The sequence below is a fragment of the Nothobranchius furzeri genome, chromosome 14, assembly GCF_043380555.1.
Source record: "Nothobranchius furzeri strain GRZ-AD chromosome 14, NfurGRZ-RIMD1, whole genome shotgun sequence".
Classification (NCBI taxonomy): Eukaryota; Metazoa; Chordata; class Actinopteri; order Cyprinodontiformes; family Nothobranchiidae; genus Nothobranchius; species Nothobranchius furzeri.
Window position 1 is genome coordinate 56,507,818 of NC_091754.1, and position 20,130 is coordinate 56,527,947.

The 20,130-nt window shown below is 46.3% G+C and overlaps 1 protein-coding gene across 2 annotated transcripts; it reads right to left on the reverse strand.

Annotated features, from left to right (window-relative positions):
• Positions 1–243: 243 nt before the first annotated feature.
• Positions 244–19,883, reverse strand: trak2 (trafficking protein, kinesin binding 2). 2 transcript variants are annotated; one of them, XM_015952468.3, is made up of 17 exons: positions 19,774–19,883; positions 18,034–18,216; positions 15,315–15,500; positions 10,260–10,319; positions 9,508–9,584; positions 9,299–9,415; positions 5,875–6,090; positions 5,703–5,781; positions 5,489–5,619; positions 5,346–5,420; positions 5,121–5,258; positions 4,952–5,031; positions 4,695–4,835; positions 4,347–4,627; positions 2,480–2,974; positions 2,295–2,394; positions 244–2,158 (listed from the first exon to the last, which is right to left on the reverse strand). In XM_015952468.3, the coding sequence occupies exons 2-17, from the start codon at positions 18,086–18,088 to the stop codon at positions 1,375–1,377; spliced, it is 3,015 nt and encodes a 1,004-aa protein (XP_015807954.3). In that variant the 5' UTR covers positions 18,089–18,216; positions 19,774–19,883; the 3' UTR covers positions 244–1,374. The 2 variants fall into 2 exon arrangements, with proteins under 2 accessions (XP_015807954.3, XP_054599158.2); XM_054743183.2 differs by lacking the exon at positions 10,260–10,319.
• Between the last annotated feature and the right edge of the window lie 247 nt (positions 19,884–20,130).

A 20,130-nucleotide genomic window follows, 5' to 3' on the forward strand; every position in this document is an offset into this window, starting at 1 on the left:
CTGGATCCGTTTAGGAGTATTAGCTTTCAAACACAGAAAACACAAAGTTGAACATCCAGCCTCTTGAGGAAGACCGGATCGGACAACTAGAGCACATCTAAACCATGAAATCACTGCTTCCCTAGCTCAAATCACACAAATATTTAGCTTTTCCCTTTAAAATTAGTTTAAAATAAGTGCAAAACAGAAGTCTTTTGAAAATGAAAGTTTTCCTTTAACAAGGATTCCCTTCATGGCTCAAACGTTAGCTTACATTGTTAGAGACACAAAAATAACGATGTTATGGATTAAATAGTAGTCATGGAAAATAAGGTTAAACATGGAGGATGTGAGGTTTGGTAGGAGATGATAAGTGTTATATTTGAAGCTTATGTTTTTGTTTCTGATGCAGGTAGGTCGATATTACAACACTTCCACCTAGTGGCCAGTAATTGTCCTGCACACATCTCTGGGTTTAACCCACTTCCCCGTCACACCAAAAGCCAAGCAGAAATGAGATTTACCATTTAAATTATTTATAGTTATTGTCCCTTTTTCTCAAACCAAACCTGAAGTTTAACAAAACTTATCTTGAACTTTTAGGCAGTCGTCCCACCGAGTGCAACAAAACGACACGGCTTAGCAGAAACTCAAACCTGAACAGTGCTCGCTTCTATTTAAGGCCTCATACTATTTAAAACACACAAACGGTCCTGAACGAGAAGAAAGTCCCTTTGTTTTTGTCCGGTTTGGTTCTGACCCAACCTTCAACCCGGTCCCACTTGACGCCCAACAGATGCATGCTTGGAACACGTAGGAAAGTTTGAGCTTCATGCAGACGGTTGGACGGTAACCACACACTCGTGCACGATGGACGAATGCTAACAATAATACTGGCGTGTTCATAGGCTTGGTCTAAGTGCATGGTTAGACTGGCAGTCCTAGAACGTTCCTTCTTCCACGCTGAAGGCTTGTTGGAGCAGAACGGCTGGTATAACTGTACGACTACAGACTAAAGCTTTTACAGAACAAGCCCTTAGAACATCAAGACCCCGGGAGCTTCCCGCCACCTTCTTTTACCCTCCAACAGAATCAAACCCATTCTCACTTTCATTCACAAACTTTCCTGACCCTTTTATCGTCGACTTCCACAAACCTTCCAACACTTGCATGCTGTCATTTCTACCCTTGAGCACCTGGGGCCTCACAAGAGAACTACTCAGCCGAGGTCTAGCTAAGGTGCTAGCATCGTGGCAGGCATGTACACACAGAGACACCTTAAATGGTTAAATTGTGCTTCAAAAGGGGGGGGTGGGGGTTTGTTCCGTCCACCGATTCCCTGCAAAGGCATTAGGGAAGAGAAGGACTGTCTGATTGTCCGGTCCAACGGATTCCTTAGTGTTTCGCTGAACTTCTCGGTGGATGAGAGGTGGAGGCAAGGTGCCGCCGTCGCTCTTTAAGGTTCCCCCATGCTGGTGGAGGTATAGCCAGGGTGGTGGGATGAGGAGGCGGGGCCAACTTACTACCTGCTCGAGCACCAATCATAGCTGGGAGGCTCTGATTGCGCCTCAAGCCGTCCATCAGGCTTCCCCCGCCTGCAGACACCAGGGTGGCAGAATTCTGGCGTGGCACAGAAGCATCCGATTCTGAACTGTGCAGCACCTTCGCGAAACCCAACCGCCGAACCCTTTCTACCAAACCAACACTAACCGGGGCAGGCTTGGATCGATTGGATTTGGAGGACGGGACAAAGGCTGTGGTTTCCTGGGAAGGGCTTGGTAGGTCGGGGTGTGAGGCGCGACCCAGATTCAACCCATAGACGTCTTGGAGGAAAAGCTCTGCGGGCCGCGAGGCTAGGAAATTATCCGCTGGGTGTTGGCGAGACTCCGTCGGTGCTGGAGACGGGACAGGTGTGTGGGAGGGGGAGTTAGCAGGCGTGTTCGGCAAGAGACGCAACAGGGGCCGTCGTGGGGCGGGCATCGCCGAAGCATACGGGGTATCGACGGACACTTGTGCAGAAATACCCCGCTCCAGAACTAGCTTAGCCAAACCACTGGAAGGTGCAGGAGGTCGTCGAGGAGGGAAGGAGTCGCCCAGACTCAGCCTGCAGGGAGTCACAGGGGTACTGGGACCAGTCCTCATGGAACTGGGTGTATTGGCCAGAACAGATGATGGTGCACTGAAAAAGACAGACAACAGTTGAAGAGTTGGTAGTAAAGATAAACAGGACCTAAGGGGTGGAGCTAACAGTTATCTACACGTATACGAGCGTCTGAAGTGCTACGTTTGACCTTTTCCCCTTCAAAAGGATCTACCTGGAAGTGACCTGCGTGACGTCGGTCGGGTGTAAAATCCGACATGTTGTGAAGGTGTAGGTTGAGAAGGTGGAGCTCTGACTCTTGCCTGGATTTGGGACTGGACACAGAACAAGGACTATGAGAAACGATCACTCTGGTTATGAAAATAACACGTTTAACATCTAGGTCAAGTCATACGGTACCACAAGAGGATGCTGTTGCTGTTAAAAGGATGGTCTGACTTTGTGATTGGACGGCTGCTTCGGGCGTTCCTGGAATGGGGTGAGGAGATGGACCGGACGTCTCGGTGACAGGACGAGACACCAAACAGACGTCCGAGCAGACCAGGGAGGAAGTGGAAAGTGTCTCTGATGATGTCAGAGGTGTGGGGGAACCAGGTGGTGCCAAGTGGCGTCTGTCCGTTCTGCTTTCTGGTGTAGACGAGCAGCACACATTGAAGGTAATCCCGCCTTCCTCCTCCTCATCATCACCCTCTTCCTTACACCTCTCTGCCGCTCCTTTCTCGAGGACTCCACTGTGCTCTTCGGCCTCCTCATCCTCCTCCATGTCAGACAGGTGGTACACCGCCTCCTGAGCCAGTGGCCGGAACCCCTTCGTTACAATGCCGGGATGCGGGTCCAGGATGGTGGCGAGGTGAGGTTTGGCGAGCTGCTGCCAGTGGTGGAGCGTCAGCGAGCCTAACCAAAAAAATATAAAAAATTGAATTTGAAGCCAGCTTAAGTACTTTCATCTGAGATTTTTAGTAAAGAAAAAAAAAAAAGAACAGGCCATTTATTTTCTTATAAACTATTGAACAAAAACAACAAAGCTAATATTAGCTTGCTAATCCGTGAAGGCAGGGTGAATTCATTAGGGTGAGTTATAAAAAGGAAGCCTTCTCAGAACCCACAAGTCTAAATCATTCAAAGTTGACGCCAGAGCCTTTTCTGATGAGTGCCGTTCTGGAGCCGACAGCATCTTTGTAGTTTTTCTCCATTGCAGCTCTGGTGGTTAGCCCGCCCACCATTTCTCTACACCTGTGGAGCACTGTGATTGGCTGGTCCTAAAGGTCGTCGTCATTGTCTTCCTCCGCTTAACCGGGTCCGGGTCGCGGGGGCAGCATCCCAACTAGGGAGCTCCAGACCATCCTCTCCCCGGCCACCTCCACCAGCTCCTCCGGCAGGACCCCAAGGCGTTCCCGGACCAGATTGGAGATGTAACCTCTCCAACGTGTCCTGGGTCGACCCGGGGGCCTCCTGCCGGCAGGACATGCCCGAAACACCTCCCCAGGGAGGCGTCCAGGAGGCATCCTGACCAGATGCCCAAACCACCCAATCACCCGTCGCATTTAGTAAAGTGAAGCCAAACTTTAGAGCGCGTTCATGTTCTCCTAGTCGGAAATTTGGAGTTCCGAGGAGAAAGCGAACGCACCATTAGCAAAACGGAAGCTAACATATCAAGCTAACGTTATCTTAAACATTTTATTTACCTACCGGAGCAGATTAAGATGAGGATGTCTCACTTAGATCGTTGTCGCTGGTTTCATCATCATCCAGTTACCCATCACATTTAGTGAAGTGGACCCAAGCTTTAGCGTGCGTTCTTTCTACCATGCTGCTCTGTTTACAGCTCGCTCGCAGCTAGCGACGACATAACGCTCTTGCGCATGCGCAGCTGTCTAGGCTAGTTCTCGTTATGAACGGGTACCGAAACGAGGCACCATTTGAAACGACGTGAATCGGTGCTCAGTCGGTACTATGGAATTCGGTCGGTACCTTAAAAAGTACCGAATTTGGTACCCATCGCTAGTGATACCTTTAGCCTTTTATTCTGATTTATCAATCTGGAAACATTTTTGACTATATAGGGAACCTTCTATGTAATCACACCTAATTAGTCATTCCAACCTGAGAAGAGCTGAACATCAACAGGCTAACAGCTCCTCTTGAATTAATCATTAAAGTTCAAATCCTTTCTCAGATCAAGTCTTTTTAAATCCACTCGTCTTTCTTAAGCCGTTTACGCTACACAGAGTCTGACACGTTTCAGATGCTACTAGCTAAACATTACCTTCCATCGGTTTGACAATCTGGAGTTTCTCAGGCAGGAACGTTTTAAAAACGGTGGAAGTGACCGACAGATCCGACAGGTTGGAGAAAGAGGAAAGCGTGCTGCCCATGGGCGAGCTGCAGCCGCTGCCCTTTCCGTCTGCCCGCAGCTTCTTCTCACGCTCTGCCTGGAAGAACTGATGCTCCGACAGGAAGTTCTGCCTCCGAAGCGACAGGCGGTGGAGTGCTTTGGTGAGGTCGTTACCTCCTGGTGATCCGGGCCGGCAAATGCGCACCTCCTCACTGCAAACGCAAACTTCATGAACTCCACGTCAGGCTAAAAGCAAGACAACACCAGCTATCTTTTTACCCTTGAGTGGACTGGAAGGGCTGGGCCGTCATGACCGGAGAGCTCTGTCCAGAACCAGGGATGGGAGCGCCAGCCAGAGGAGAGCGAGACGCCGAGGAGTTGACGGAATGAACAGTCTGGAAAATTCGCTTCTGGGAAATTCTGGAAAATAAAAACTCGACATGAAACATCAGAAACCAAATCAGAAAAGCTTCTGTTGTAAGAAAAACGTAAGGAAGAAGAATCAAGCGATAAGAACAATTGTCTGGATTTCCAACCTTTGGTCCTGGAAGGCCGTCTCCTCCTCCACACTCAGCTCTCTCCTCATGGTGCCCTCGATCTCCGCTGCCAAGGAGTCCTGCAAGCATAATCATAGCGGCACCCTCACCTTTTCGTGTTATTGATGATTAATAACGAGTCGTTTATCACGTCGTAAACCTCTCTCACCATGGGGTAAAGACCGTAGGAGAAGTGGCGTCTCGTCCCAGCAGAAGGAGCGCCTTTACCCCGGAGCTCTCTGATCTCCTCCTGCGACTCGTGGAGCATTTCTGCACACTCGGCGTTCCTCTCTGTCAGCTCATTCAGCTGCAGCAAACACACACACACACACGAACACTAAAACGAGCAGCCATTACTACTTTGATGCATCCTGGCTGACCCGTGGGTTCGGACCTCTGCTGTGAGCTGCCTCTGAGAATCCTTGGAGGCCTGGAGGTGGATCCTCAGCTCTTCTTTCTCCAGAGCCAGCTGCAGATAAAACAACACAACATGAAGCTTCTGTTTGGGACGTAACAACTAGAGAGAGGTCTTCTCACCTCCTTGACTCTGTGCTGAAGCTCTACTATCTGGGAGAGCAGCTGGGCGATCTCTTCCTGGTGTCTGAGCAGCTCCACGTTCTTCTGGGACAGCTCGTCTGTCAGAGACACCATCTGGCTGTTGGACTCGCCTGAGACAAATCATCTCAAGTTAAAAGTATTCTTCTCCTGTGATTGGTTCCATGTTGTGTGCGTGATTGGAGACGGGACATACGGAGCTCTTTGACGCAGTCGCTCACAAGCTGCTGCTCCTTCTCCTCATACGTCACCGTGTCCCTCTTTAGCTGACAGGCCTGGAGGGAGTCAGGACAGCAGAGAGGTTTGTGTTCAGCTGCAGAGCAAATTTGAGGATGACCTGGTGTGAAGGGTGACCAGAAGACTTGTACCTCCGTTCTTAGAGCTTGGTTCTCCTCCTCCAGCTCCTGCAGCTTGTTCTGCAGAGACTCCAGCTGGCTGAGGGCGGCAGTGGCGGTCCCTCCCAGTGGCTGAGGGTGCAGTGGCGGGGTGGACACGCTGGAGTCATTCTCGCTCTCCTCCGAGGCGCTGGCCACAATCCGCAGAAGCTCATCCTTTTTACAGAGCTCGTGCTGGAGCTGGTTCACCTGTACGAGAGAGGGAATCGTGGAGAAACAGCTGCTGTAGTTCCAGTTTCTCTACTTTCTGTCATTGAAATGTATTCATTTAATTACCTGGTGAACGTTTACATGTAACCATTAAAACCAGTAACCATTTCATCCCTTTGGGGGACAAACGGTGAGGAATAATTAAATATCCAGATAACCTGAACCACAGTTTGAGTTATGCTGCCCTCCTGGCGTCTGGTAAACCAGTTAGCGTTTGACATGAGCTACATTCTTCCGGGTCAGACCAGCAGCACCACACCAGCATAACGTCTTCTGGGTCGGAGGGGCTGGTGGTGCCGACTGTCTCACTACGGTCAGTGTGCCCCAGGACAGCTGTGGCTACGATGTAGCTCATCACCACCAGTGTGTAAACGATAGTGCTGTGAAGGGCGATGGAGTCCATAACTTAAATAAGCAATTAAGAAATATCTCGGAAATTATAAATAATGACGATCTCACCTCAGTGACAGAAAAGAGCCACTTTGAACTAGCGATGGGTACCGAATTCGGTACTTTTTAAGGTACCGACCGAATTCCATAGTACCGACTGAGCACCGATTCACGTCATTTGAAACGGTGCCTCGTTTCAGTACACGTCCTTCATAACGAGAACTTGCCTAGACAGCTGCGCATGCGCAAGAGCGTTATGTCGTTGGTCCCTGCGAGCCAGTTGTAAACAGAGCAGCATGGTAGAAAGAACGCACGCTAAAGCTTGGGTCCACTTCACTAAATGTGATGGGTAACTGGGTGATGATGAAACCAGCGACAACGATCTAAGTGAGACATCCTCATCTTAATCTGCTCCGGTAGGTAAATAAAATGTTTAAGATAACGTTAGCTTGATTTGTTAGCTTCCGTTTCACTAATGGTGCGTTCGCTTTCTCCTCGGAACTCCCGAATTTCCGACTAGAAGAACATGAACGCGCTCTAAAGTTTGGCTTCACTTTACTAAATGCGACGGGTGAAGATGAAACCAGCGACAACGATCTAAGTGTGAGGCATCATCATTTTAATCTGCTCCAGTAGCTAAATAAACTGTTTAAGATAACGTTAGCTTGATAAATTAGCTTCCATTGCCACCATTGTTATCAACTAATGGTGCGTTCGCTTTCTCCTCGGAAATTCTAACTTCCCAGTAGGAAAAATCAAATGAAAAAGGACGGCAAAAGGAATGAAGATACACAGTAAATTTAGTTCACAGTAAAGATCTTTGCTTCAGTTTAATTATCAGCTTATAAAACTACAAGGACGATGTTAAAATACAAACAGTTGTATGTTATTTATTGTGATATTTATCAAATATGTTTACATATTGAGAAAAATATATATTTAATTATAAAAGAGAATTAAAATATGAAACACTCAAAAGTATCTAAAATTGGTACCGTTAAGTACCGGTATCGATTCCTAGGTACCGGGAATTAGTACCGAATCGATTCAGATGTCAAAGGTACCCATCCCTACCTCGAACAAAGATTGGCATTAAAAGGTTAAAGTCCCATTCGTCATCCAACACTGGTGAAATTTGTTCTCCGTATTCGACCCATTTCTTGGGAGAGGTGAGCTGCAGACATGGCCGCGCTTGGGAACCATTTGGTGGTTTGGCCCACCAATCCAACCCCTTAATGTTGAGTGTCAAGCGGAGAAGCATTGGGTCCCATCTTTAGAGTCTGGTATGACCCAACCGTGGACTTGGGCAGCAGTAGCTCAACAGGTAGAGCGGGTGGTCCAGTTCAGTCCCAGCTCCGGACAGAGAATTCTGCTGTTGTGTCCTTGGGCAAGACACTTAACCCACCTTGCCTGCTGCTGGTGGTCGGAGGGACCGGTGGCGCCTGTGCTCGGCAGCCTTGCCTCTGTCAGTGCGCCCCAGGACAGCTGTGGCTACATCGTAGCTCATCACCATCAGTGTGTGAATGTGTGTGTGAATGGATGAATGATACACTGTAGTGTAAAGCGCTTTGGAGTCCTTAAGCCTGATTCATGCTTCTGCGTATGCGTCAGTGCGGAGACATGCAACGCCATTATCCGTCCTTGCAGGCCTGCTGGAGAGCCCCGCAAGGACGTACGGAGTCGAGCTCTCTTTTCTAAACATCCGTCCGTCGAGACGGAGAATGCAAGCTTGTGATTGGTCAGGGCACCGCTGTCCTCTACACCGCCGCCATTGCGCCATCAAAAACATAAAGAGAGCCGAGGATAACTAGCGGCAGACACGGAGAAGCTTGAAGAATACCTCGCGAAAAAACTCTAAAAATATGAACGTTTAATTCCCGTGACTGGAGGAGTGAAAAGATGTGCAGCAAGAGTTTTATTTGTGGACGGAAATGACAGGAAACGTGGGTTTAGAGGTGGCGAGCGCATGAAGAGGTGGAGGAGAATGAGAGACAAATTTGTCCGTGTTAAAAAGTCTCTTATATACAAAAAAACACAATATAAACACTATCTTGGACCGGATACATGACAGGATATCACAGAACAGCGCTACACCCTCTGTTGTCCTGGCGGGGAATTGCTTTGCAACACTCCCCAGGAGACGGAGAAGTATGAGAGCAAAATGTCTCCGTCCATGCGTGCGTGTCTCTCCCTGTTGGAGCTGACGGAGAAGCATGAATCAGGCATTACTCTGAAAGGCGCTATACAAGTGCGGATCATTTATCATTTATTATTTGAACCCACGATCTCTCAGGGCGGACACTCATACCACAATCGAACGTAATGACGCTGAAAACCTTCAAATGTGTCTTTTTTTACAAAGTTCTCATTATAACCTCCGTTAGCTTGCTCGTATTAGCTTCAGACTTTTGATCGACCCAACAGGTGATTGGTCACTCCAATGCTGGGGCAAAAACCTCAACCATTAGTACCGCCCCCCATTCTGGCGTGTGTAACTCGAGCCAATTGCAGCGCAGTGTGTTGTTGACTGACGCATCAATGAAATTAAGTAAACGTCAAAATCTCACATAACCAACCCCTTCGTCGTCAGCTTCTGCAAACTGAGTAACACCTGTGATTGGTGGGTGGCTGAGCGTCAGGTATCCTCAACAACATCGTAGCGGGACATGCTGGTGGCACACAGACGTTGTGATGTCGAGGCTCACACGTAACACCATATGACTCTAGAACATAAACGTGGACAACAGTCCACCGTTCTCCCATGTTGTTCGTTTATAAATGTTTGGGAATGAACTACCTGGTCCACAGCCTGGGCCAGCTGCTCCTCCAAGGCCTCGTTGCGTTCTTGAAGCAGGTGGTTTCTCTGCAGCAGCGACTGACCGATCCGAGCCGCCAGCTCCAAGTCTTTGTCCCGCTGTCCAGCAGTTACACAAGACACCCAGAATCACGTCAGATAAAAAAGTCAGGCAAACAGCTGGACAAAACGACTACATTTCTACCGCCTACCTCAGCCAAAAGATGCGTGACCACTTCGATGTCATTGTAGGTTTTGGTCATCTGCTCCATGCGATCAGCACTGAGGACTGACCAGAAGGAAACAGGTTACGTTGCAGCAGCAAACATCCTGACAAGTAGAAAGTATCCACACAAACTACAGCAAGTGAAAAGATCACCACCTTCTTTACACCAATCAGAAATCATGTACACTCAGCATGCAGGATTTACTTCTACAAGCATTTACTCAGATTCCACCTACTGACCTCCTGAAACCCAGAGTCCTCCCAAGGCGCTACCTCCGCTCTGATCAAACTACGATTTTTTGTTAATCTCAGAAACATGGCTACAATTTAGAATCAGCAAAAACAACCACCAAAACTTTGTTTTTCTGTTTAATCCCAAAAGATATACAGAAAACTAAAAGTTTAGGTCTTGGGAGGTTTAAACCTAGTCACATGACCTTGCTGTAAGGTCCAGCCAATCAGGGATTTTCGGGTATATTGGTACAACAGGAAGTCAGTTGTAAGTCCAACAGCATGCTAGTGTAGGTTTTAATGGACTAACGCTAAGAACCAGGCTAGCTCTAAATAGTCTCAGATAAAGGCTAGACAGACGGATAAACTTTACTACAGAATTATTTTATTTGCCATCATCTACATGCAAAAAGAAAAGAAAGCCCCAAAGTTTAGATTCAGCTGTCAGGTGTAAACAGAAAACCAAAGCCCATATTAGATCAGGAAGACGGGAGAAGAAAAAGATACCTTTAGAGAGGCTCTGAGAGCCAGGACGGGGATAGGAAGAGGGCTCCAAAGCAAGATACGCTAGTGAGAGAACGGAGAAGAAGAAGAAGAAGAAAGGGACAGTTGACAAGTAGAAACAACCAGCTGTTTACGGGAAGAACAAAAACGGAAAGAGAAGCCTGACCAGGTGCAGAGACAAAACATTCATTAAAGCTTCAGCTTCAATAAATCAAGCTTCAAACAAAACCACTAGTTTGTCGACTAACCGAGGGTCTGCTCATTAATCTGGTTGGTTTATAGCACCTGAGTGGGCGTGGCCAACGCTGCTCGGCTTCCACCTGTTTAAAGAGAAGTGGCGACTCCAGTCAGTCACCCACTCAGCCATTTGTTTGGACTGAGAAGCCTTAACACCAAACTAGACCACACATCTACTAGTATCTAGTAATCAGAGTACAGATGTTAAGCGTGATTTAATCACAGATAAAAAACAAGATACATCAGTGCTTTTTTTTAATCAAATGTTACTAAATGTCAGAACTCCTTTCCTTTGCTAGTGTAACCAAACAATCTGGATGTTAGCAGGGATTAAACAACAAGGCAGATGCTGGAAACAGATGAGAGCACTCATCCAGTAATCTGAAACCCGTGGTGACCTCTGGATGTTCCGTCTCCTCTGGTAAAAATAACCTCGGCTTCTTTTGTATATGGTTCCAGTTTACCTCCTGCCTGAAGCGAGTAACTGTGATGTATATCCATGGACTGGTTTGGTCCTTGAGTGTTCACTTAAAGCTCAACTCTGGCATAAATAAAATGACTCTACATGTGACAAAAGGAGTCGCGTCATGTTGACATGAACTCATGATCGATGAGTGACTTACAATGAAACACTGGGCTTCTATGGTACGACTGGTTGGATATTTGGCACCAACAAACGACAGAGAAGGTGAGTAGCTGATGGAGTGATGCGTAATTAAATTATACTGGTGTTTAGGGATGGGTACCTTTGACATTTGAATCGATTAGGTACTAAATCCCGGTACCTAGGAATCGATACCGGTACTTAACGGTACCAATTTTCGATACTTTTGAGTGTTTAATATTTTAATTCTCTTTTATAATTAAATATATATTTTCTCAATATATAACCATATTTGATAAATATCATGATAAATAACATTCAACTATTTGTATTTTAACATCGTCCTTGTAGTTTTATAAGCTGATAATTAAACTGAAGCAAACATCTTTACTGTGAACTAAATTTACTGTGTATCTTCATTCCTTTTGCTGCCTTTTTCATTTGATTTTTCCTACTGGGAAGTTAGAATTTCCGAGGAGAAAGCGAACGCACCATTAGCTGATAACAATGGTAGCAATGAAAGCTAACATACCAAGCTAACGTTATCTTAAACAGTTTATTTAGCTGCTGGAGCAGATTAAAACGATGATGCCTCACACTTAGATCGTTGTCACTGGTTTCGTCTTCATCCAATCACCCGTCGCATTTAGTAAAGTGAAGCCAAACTTTAAGAGCGCGTTCATGTTCTTCTAGTCGGAAATTCGGAGTTCCGAGGAGAAAGCGAACGCACCATTAGCGAAACAGAAGCTAACATATCAAGCTAACATTATCTTAAACATTTTATTTACCTACCGGAGCAGATTAAGATGAGGATGTCTCACTTAGATTGTTGTCGCTGGTTTCATCATCACCCAGTTACCCATCACATTTAGTGAAGTGGACCCAAGCTTTAGCGTGCGTTCTTTCTACCATGCTGCTCTGTTTACAACTGCCTCGCAGCGACCGACAACATAACGCTCTTGCGCATGCGCAGCTGTCTTGGCAAGTTCTCGTTATGAAGGATGGGTACCGAAACGAGGCACCGTTTCAAATGACGTGAATCGGTGCTCAGTCAGTACTATGGAATTCGGTCGGTACCTTAAAAAGTACCGAATTCGGTACCCATCGCTACTGGTGTTGAGGATGTTGTGAGACGTGCAAACTTTCACCATTGTTGTGTTTCCCGGTGTTTATACAAAACACATCCCCAGCACTGAGATGTTTGTCATTTGTTTGGGTTTAAAATGTTTAGTAAAGTTAAACCAGTATTCAAATGAAACTACAGTTCCCTCTAGTGGTGGCTGGAGGATACAACAACTTAACTCAACTGTAATGTTCTACAAAAAGTAGCAAATAACATCGCATTTTTGTTTACCACTACCAACATATCTTTTGGAAGGTGAGAAAAATATGGTGTAGTGGTCATTTCCTACACACTCTTGAAAACTACATATGATGTAGCATATTTGCTAATAAGGACTAAATCTTACTTTTAGCAAAGTGCCTCGTGAAGAACTCAACAGGTTTTAACGAAACTTTCAGAAAGCAATCATCTACAACGAATTCACTCTTCAAGTCCATCCAATTCAAGATGGCCGCCACAAGGGAGAGGCATTAGCAAACGTGACGGTAGCCAAGTCTGTTTTAACTGACAATGATATGGGTGTAGCTGAGTCAAAATGTGGGCATAAAAGGGGGTGGGCAATATTTTTTCAAGGATTGCTCGTAGAGATGCTAACAGAAATAATGTTAGCGTTAGCTCACTAGCACTTCTTTTTTTTTTTTTTTTTACAAGCTAATGTTAGCATTTCAGCACAGCTAGCAGCGACAAGTAGCTGTTTAAATGTCCCACTGGCTAAAAGAAACAATCTGTGATGTTTTAGCCCAGTGGTTCCAAACTTGGGGTCCCCTCAAGATTGCTGGGGGTCCCCACAAATTTGCCTGTGCTGAGGTTGTGAGGTTACCAAGACAAATTTAGTAAAAATTACATTTATAAAATCCCAATAACACACCCAGTATAATCAAAGCTTAGTATGTCTGTATAAAGTGGGGTTAGGAATCGAAAACCGGTTCTTGTTGAGAACCGGTTCCCATTGGTTCTATTCCAAGGAATCATTCGCCACTTTGCAAAAGATTCCCCTTATCAATTCTGGTCGGCGTGAATGACGTCACCGCGCACGTTGCGTAGCTTACAGGGGCAGGAAACATGGTGTCTAAGTGGCACACACACTCGAATGTTTGGTTATATTTTACAAGAAAGCATGACAACAGGGTAACTTGCAATAACTGCAAATTATTTCATCAAGAGAGGAAGAATTCCGAATCTACAAAAGCCTTTGGACACAAAATACGCAAAAACTAAGTTATTGACGTGTTTTGACCCGCTCCAGACTAGTGAATATCTACGTAGCGGCAGCGGTGACGTTTGCATGTCCTCTCCTACTAATACTGCAGGTAACTAACTAACTAACTAACTAACTAACTAACTAACTAACTAACACTCCCTATAATGTTAGCGTCATTTACCTTCTATATACACCTCCACACTAGCAGACAAAGGTCTGATCTGTGGTGAGATTTTCCCCACTCTGCAAAAGCAGCAGCAACATTACATTGAACAAGTAGATGCCTCTGCCTTCACAATTTGGAAAGATATTCCCAACCGATACAGGTACAACTGATTATTTATCATAAAGAAACTTGAGCCGAATGAAGTTAGTTTTTTGCCGCCAGTTTAACAACTCTGGAATTGGATCGCTAGTCAGAATCGACAATGCCATCGATATTGATTAAAACTCATCAATTACCATTCCTAGTATAAAGTTTTTATTAATCGTTTAATGTGTGGATGAAGTTATGGATGGGGGTAGGGATGCAACGATACCACATTTTCCAAACCGATGCGATACCGATACTTGGATCTGAGTACTCGCCGATACCGATTACCGATACCTATACTTCTACCACACAAAAAAATGCAATGATTTGGAAAACAGATCTTATTTTCTTCTCTGCTTTCAACAGGAAAAGACTGTGAGGTAGATAAAAAGTTAAATATATGAATAGAAATAATCACAAAACTAAAATATTAGGTGAACAGAAATGACAAGTTACAGTGAAGCCACTTTCAAGCAACTGCAATGCTATTGGTTCCTGGTATTGGTTAACTTTTACCAGTATCGGTATGTCCCTAGATGGGGGTCCTGTTTTATCTTGGATACAGGCAAGGGGGTCCCCAAGAAAAGAAGGTTGAGAACCACTGTTTTGGCTCATGATATCAAACCATTCCTCAACATCCTCCACAAACATACCCATTTAAACTGATAAATTAGCTCCTCACCACGTTCTCAAGCTCCAAAGAAGCCTGTTTCTCAGCCACACCAGGAGCAGAGAAACACTTAAAACATGTAGGGCAGTGGCCCTCCAAGACCAAGGCTGGACCCCAGTGGTTGTATAACGAAACACAGCCTCTTGATTTGTTAGTTAGCACACGCTAGTGCTATTAATAGGCTACGTTTGGTTTTTCTCTGCACAAGTAGAGCAAACGGTAATATGAGACTGAATTACCAAGCAGCACAAAAACTTCCCTTTAGTCTTCATTACTAAAATGACGTATTTCAGGATTTCAAGCATGTTTTAGTGGGAAAGTGTCGCAGCAGAGCAATGAAGATTGACATAAAGAAAGTGAAACTGTTGCACGTGAGAGAAAAACAGGACGTTATCTTTTTGAAACACAACAACAACATGTTTGCACCCTTTCTTTGCTTTAAACACATGAAGAAAAGCCTTTCCGCCTGAATCTAAATCTGACAAAAGCATTGTTCTCACCTTCCACTGCAAAGTTCTCGTACTCCTCCTCATTGTGGATGTTAAAAACCGGCATGCTCCGTCTTCTCTTCTCTCTACTGACCCATATTCATCCTCAGTTGGTTCTAGCCCCCCTGATTCCACCCTGCCGTCAGTCTCGTGACTCTGGCCCTGACTTTGAACTCAGCAGCACTAACTCTGAGATCACTGGGCTCCTGTGTCACTCTCACACACAGCATCAGATAAACCCTGCGCTAATAATATCCACGGCAAACCCCTCCGATTTGAATTCAACAGGAAGTTAGCTGCATTCAGGAATCCCTCACGTGACTCGCCATCTGCTGAGCAGAGGCATCCCGCTCTTAACCGATCCAATAAAAGATGCTTTCTATTCTATCCCGCAGCAGAGTGATGTCAAAAGGTAAACCTACTCATGTAGAGGAGGGTCTCTTCGGCCACCATGGGGGAGATGGTGTTGATCGGGCCCGGGCCTTCGTCTGGAGAGCAGCTCGGAGAAACCACCCAGTCCTGACTGTCGGACAGGTACAGGGAGCCGACGGAACCAGATCCCAGAGATCCGGAGCCGTAATGCTTCCCGCTGCTGCCCAGCCCCTCATCTAGAAGGTAGACGGGATACATAGCCAAAGCAAACATCATTCAGATGTACACTCTTGATTTATAAATCAAAATCTGTATTTAAACGCTCTCAAATCAATAAAATAGGCTCTTGGTTAAAGACAGGGAATTAATCCCACCATTTTTTTTATTGTGCTTCTATTTGAGATGGTTTCATTTTGAAAACGGAACCAATTCTCTAAAACCAACAAGATGTTTTTAAACATTTTAACTCGCATGAAGAGGAAACTACTGTAACCATGATGGTTGCTGTTGTAGAAAAAGAGAAGTGCTTTTGTTTTGCTGCTGTGTCGTTTCATGACAAAACAGAGCCAGTGTGTGTTAGCAAAACCTTTAAAAGTGTGTGTGTGTGCTCTCTTGACTCCGGCACCAACCAATGTCCTTCCACTTGAGTAAATATGTGGTTTACTGGGACAGACGGGGCTAACAATAGCATCAGGCCCTAGCACTCAGCATACTGTACCTAAGGGGAACCAGGCACTGACAGAGAGGAGTCTAGAAACACACAAGCTGAAATAAACACGTAGCGGCCGGTCTAGTGTACAGTACAAATGTGTTAAATCACTTCTTTCTTTATATGCTTCCAAAGATCCAGACTTCCCTATAACCCTTTCCTTTTCTCTACGTGTTGGTGCTGCTGTAGTAAGTGAATTTCCCCACTGTGGGATTAATGAAGTCTATTCTGGCCGTGGAACTGTGGACCAGCTCTATACCCATGCAAGGGTGATGGAGGGGGCATGGGAGTTTGCCCAACCAATCCACATGTGTTTTGTGGATTTGGAGAAGGCTTATGACCGTGTCCTCAGAGGCACCCTGTGGGGGACGCTCCAGGAGTATGGGGTGGGTGGCTTTCTGTTAAGGGCCATTCAGTCCCTTTACCAGAGGAGCGTGAGTTTGGTCCGCATAGCCGGTAGTAAGTCGGACCTGTTCCCAGTGAGGGTTGGACTCCGCCAGGGCTGCCCTTTGTCACCGGTTCTGTTCATCACTTTTATGGACAGAATTTCTAGACGCAGCCGTGGTGTGGAGTGTGTCGAGTTTGGTGGCAGGAGAATCTCGTCTCTGCTTTTTGCGGATGATGTGGTCCTCCTAGCTTCATCCAGCTCTGACCTTCAGCTCTTGCTGGGTAGGTTCGCGGCCGAGTGTGAAGCGGCTGGGATGAGGATCAGCACCTCCAAATCTGAGACCATGGTTCTCGACCGGGAAAGGGAGGCTTGCCAACTCCGGGTCGGGAGAGAGGTCCTACCTCAAGTGGAGGAGTTTAAGTATTTCAGGGTCTTGTTCACGAGTGAGGGTGGGAGGGATCGGGAGATCAACAGGCGGATTGGTTCGGCGTCTGCAGTGATGCGGATGCTGAGCCGATCTGTCGTGGTGAAGAGGGAGCTGAGCCAGAAAGCCAGGCTCTCGATTTACCGGTCGATCTACGTCCCAATCCTCACCTATGGTCACGAGCTTTGGGTAATGACCGAAAGAACGAGATCTCGGATACAAGCAGCCCAAATGAGTTTCCTCCGTAGGGTGGCCGGGCTCAGCCTTAGAGATAGGGTGAGGAGCTCGGACATTCGGGAGGGAATCGGGAGTAGAACCGCTGCTCCTCCGGATCGAAAGGAGCCAGTTGAGGTGGTTTGGGCATCTGGTCAGGATGCCTCCTGGACGCCTCCCTGGGGAGGTGTTTCGGTCATGTCCTGCCGGCAGAAGGCCCCCGGGTCGACCCAGGACACGTTGGAGAGGTTACATCTCCAATCTGGTCCGGGAACGCCTTGGGGTCCTGCGGGAGGAGCTGGTGGAGGTGGCTGGGGAGAGGACGGTCTGGAGCTCCCTAGTTGGGATGCTGCCCCCGCGACTCGGACCCGGATAAGCGGAGGAGGACGACGATGACTATTCTATTCAAACGTCATCTTAGAAAATGTGCTTGTGATCCTCAAACAGCCTTCGAGTAGCCAAACTACACGACGTCTGACTCTAGCAGGACGTGCTACTGTCATGAGCATTTTCGCTGAAAAGTCGACGGATACCCAGGGCAACAACAGTGAAAGGATAAAAAAAACACCACCATTAACACTTCTGTTATTGGACAAAACTCCAAAAAGGAGTCGTCCACAAGTTCCTGTGTTTAGCTTCCACTGTTGCTAATGCTACTCTCATCATTTGCTTTTGTCACACTCTCTGGGTGTATTTTCATTGGTTGATTGTAGATGGGAGTCATAGGTTCCACAAAAATCTTCAAAAGACCTTCAGAAAGTCTAGAAAACCAACACTTAACCCTCCCTCTGTCTTTATGGGTGACCCCCGTGAGGAAAGTTGACTACTGAGCAGGATTGATGGGTTATCCCTTGAGGTCCACGTGGCAGGGGTGAGGTGGTGCTCACTCCTCCCCCCTGCCACATGGACCCAAGGGATAAACCATCAACCCTGCTCAATGGTCAACTTTCCTCACGGGGGTCACACCCATTAGGACAGTGGGAGGGTTAAAGTCATTTCCATCAAGCGGTGACCTGCCCGAGTCCACACACTCACCCGTCTCCGTGCTCGACTCCTTCTTCGCCACCTCCCGAGGTTTCACTTCAAACATGTCCTGTCTTTAGTGTGGGGGCAGTGGCTTCCCACTCACAGAAACAAGAGTTGGACAAGAAGGCTGTTACCGTGGCAACCTCACATCCTGTTTCTGTTTGATGACGGGAGGTGCCCACACATCCTCACCTGCAGCAGAGGAAGAGGTTTGTGCTTATGTGATCATTCAGAACAGGGAAACCGCCAGCTGATGTCACACTGGTGGATTCTATTTTCATTCTCAAGTTTTTATGTTGTCCTAAGGATGAGACAGGGCCATCCCACTTCCTGTTTCCTAATCTCTGGGGAAACATTCCCAGGCCTTAAAGGGATGATTACAGAAATATTAAAAAAATAAACCACTGAAACATGACATTCTGAATGTAAACTAATGCATTAACAACTCATTCGAACATACAGAGGTAGCCATTATATTCCATGTTGGATTCATAGACACTAGTGTTCTGTCTGGCTCATCTGAGTGGATTTATGCCAGGAACACATGCCAGAGGAAAGTCAAGTCCTTGGGCGACCTCTGCTTACACAACAGAGACGCAGACACTGACCAATGAAGGAGATTAAAGCAGATGCCACGCGTGCGAGCCCGAAAAATGATGTTTACCACTAGAAACGAGTCATAAATACGCATATGGTACTGGTACTGACTAGTGGGGTTATTCCAGGTAAGCTTCAGGACAACCTCTCACATTTAATAACCAATGAATTAATCATTAGTATATAGATTCAGCAGCATCCATCGTCTTTGTAATAACTGCATCTGTTGAAAAGTCTTCTTCGTCCCTGATTTGAAATTCCAGAGCTGGTCTGATCCAGACGCCTGTGAGTCATCTCACGAGTCAGACCGTCACAATCTAACAGAGAGGCCCACATCAGTTTCCACGACACAATTCACAGAAGAGAAGGGAGAATTTATGCTGGTTTGACTACAAACACACATAAACAAACCCTGTTAGAGCCCAGTACTGGTTAGAGGGGAAATAAAGGCGTAAAACCACATCAGCATGGAGGGATGCCTCTTCTGTCCGAGGATTTTACAGAGACACAATCAGAAGAGACCTGGCAAACCGGAAGTTTGTTTAGATCAAGCAGGATAGTTAAGACAGCTAGTGACAGACTTGAACAGCAGTAGTTTCTGGAATCATGTGATGCCAGGGGTAAAAAAAATCTATTCAAAATGCACCATACACCTAAATAAGGCAGATATTATTGTCTTAACAGGAAATGATGCTAAATGTGGTCATTTGTAGTTAGCAGATGCCAATTTTGAACTAAACTTCCTACAGGAGCCTACAAGGGACAATAGCGGAATTTAGAAAGGGCCTAAATCATAATGAATATGGTACTCAGTCGGTGATAAACAGATAAACAGTCGGTTGGCTTAAAAGTGTTGACAATGTTCGACAAATATGGGGTAAAACAATGTTAAAACATTACACATAATCGCTTAATTATTAATAATTGATATCGGTAATACCGATATCGTTGCAAAAATAAAAAACAGATGAGCTAAGTGAGCGTTTGTGGCGTGTCTCGTTCGTGCACCCGGGTGATGACAGCTACAACTCACTGCGTGTGCTAGCTAATTTTCCTTTGCGAGCTCAAACTAGCAACCTCCCACGTGCAGGAGGTGAGGGGCACAAGCTAAGCTAACAAATAATTAACACGTCTGCTTATTTTAAAACTTACCCTGCATCGATGTTATTCCACACCATGGGAAATTCCAACGGCCAAGGGTAGCGCGTGCCAATCCCTTCAGCAAAGCCTCAGACAATGGAGGAGGAGAAGGGAGGGGGGGGGGGGGGGTTGTGCCGCGTAGACCAAAAAGATGTAGACGTCGTGAGCTTGGTGCGTCAATGATACGCCATATTGGAGAGGGCTGGTATGGTTCTGCAACTACAGCTAACAAACAGAAATCCGAATCAGATGTGTTGCCAAGTCATTTGTTACAGTGGCAAGGAATTTTATTTTTGTTGTTTGATTCAAGAGACAATTAACATCTGCTCATCAGCTCTGGCATCCCATATTCTACGAAACAAGATTTTT

Bases quoted from the DNA above. Each gene is read 5' to 3' on its own strand.
- trak2 (XM_015952468.3), bottom strand. From the start codon at position 18,088: ATGTTTGAAGTGAAACCTCGGGAGGTGGCGAAGAAGGAGTCGAGCACG. The intron at 5,032-5,120 runs GTGAGAGAGGTT...TTATGCTTGCAG, and splicing joins CCTACGGTCTTTACCCCATG to GACTCCTTGGCAGCGGAGAT. The intron at 4,628-4,694 runs GTAAAAAGATAG...TTGCGTTTGCAG, and splicing joins CCCTTCCAGTCCACTCAAGG to TGAGGAGGTGCGCATTTGCC.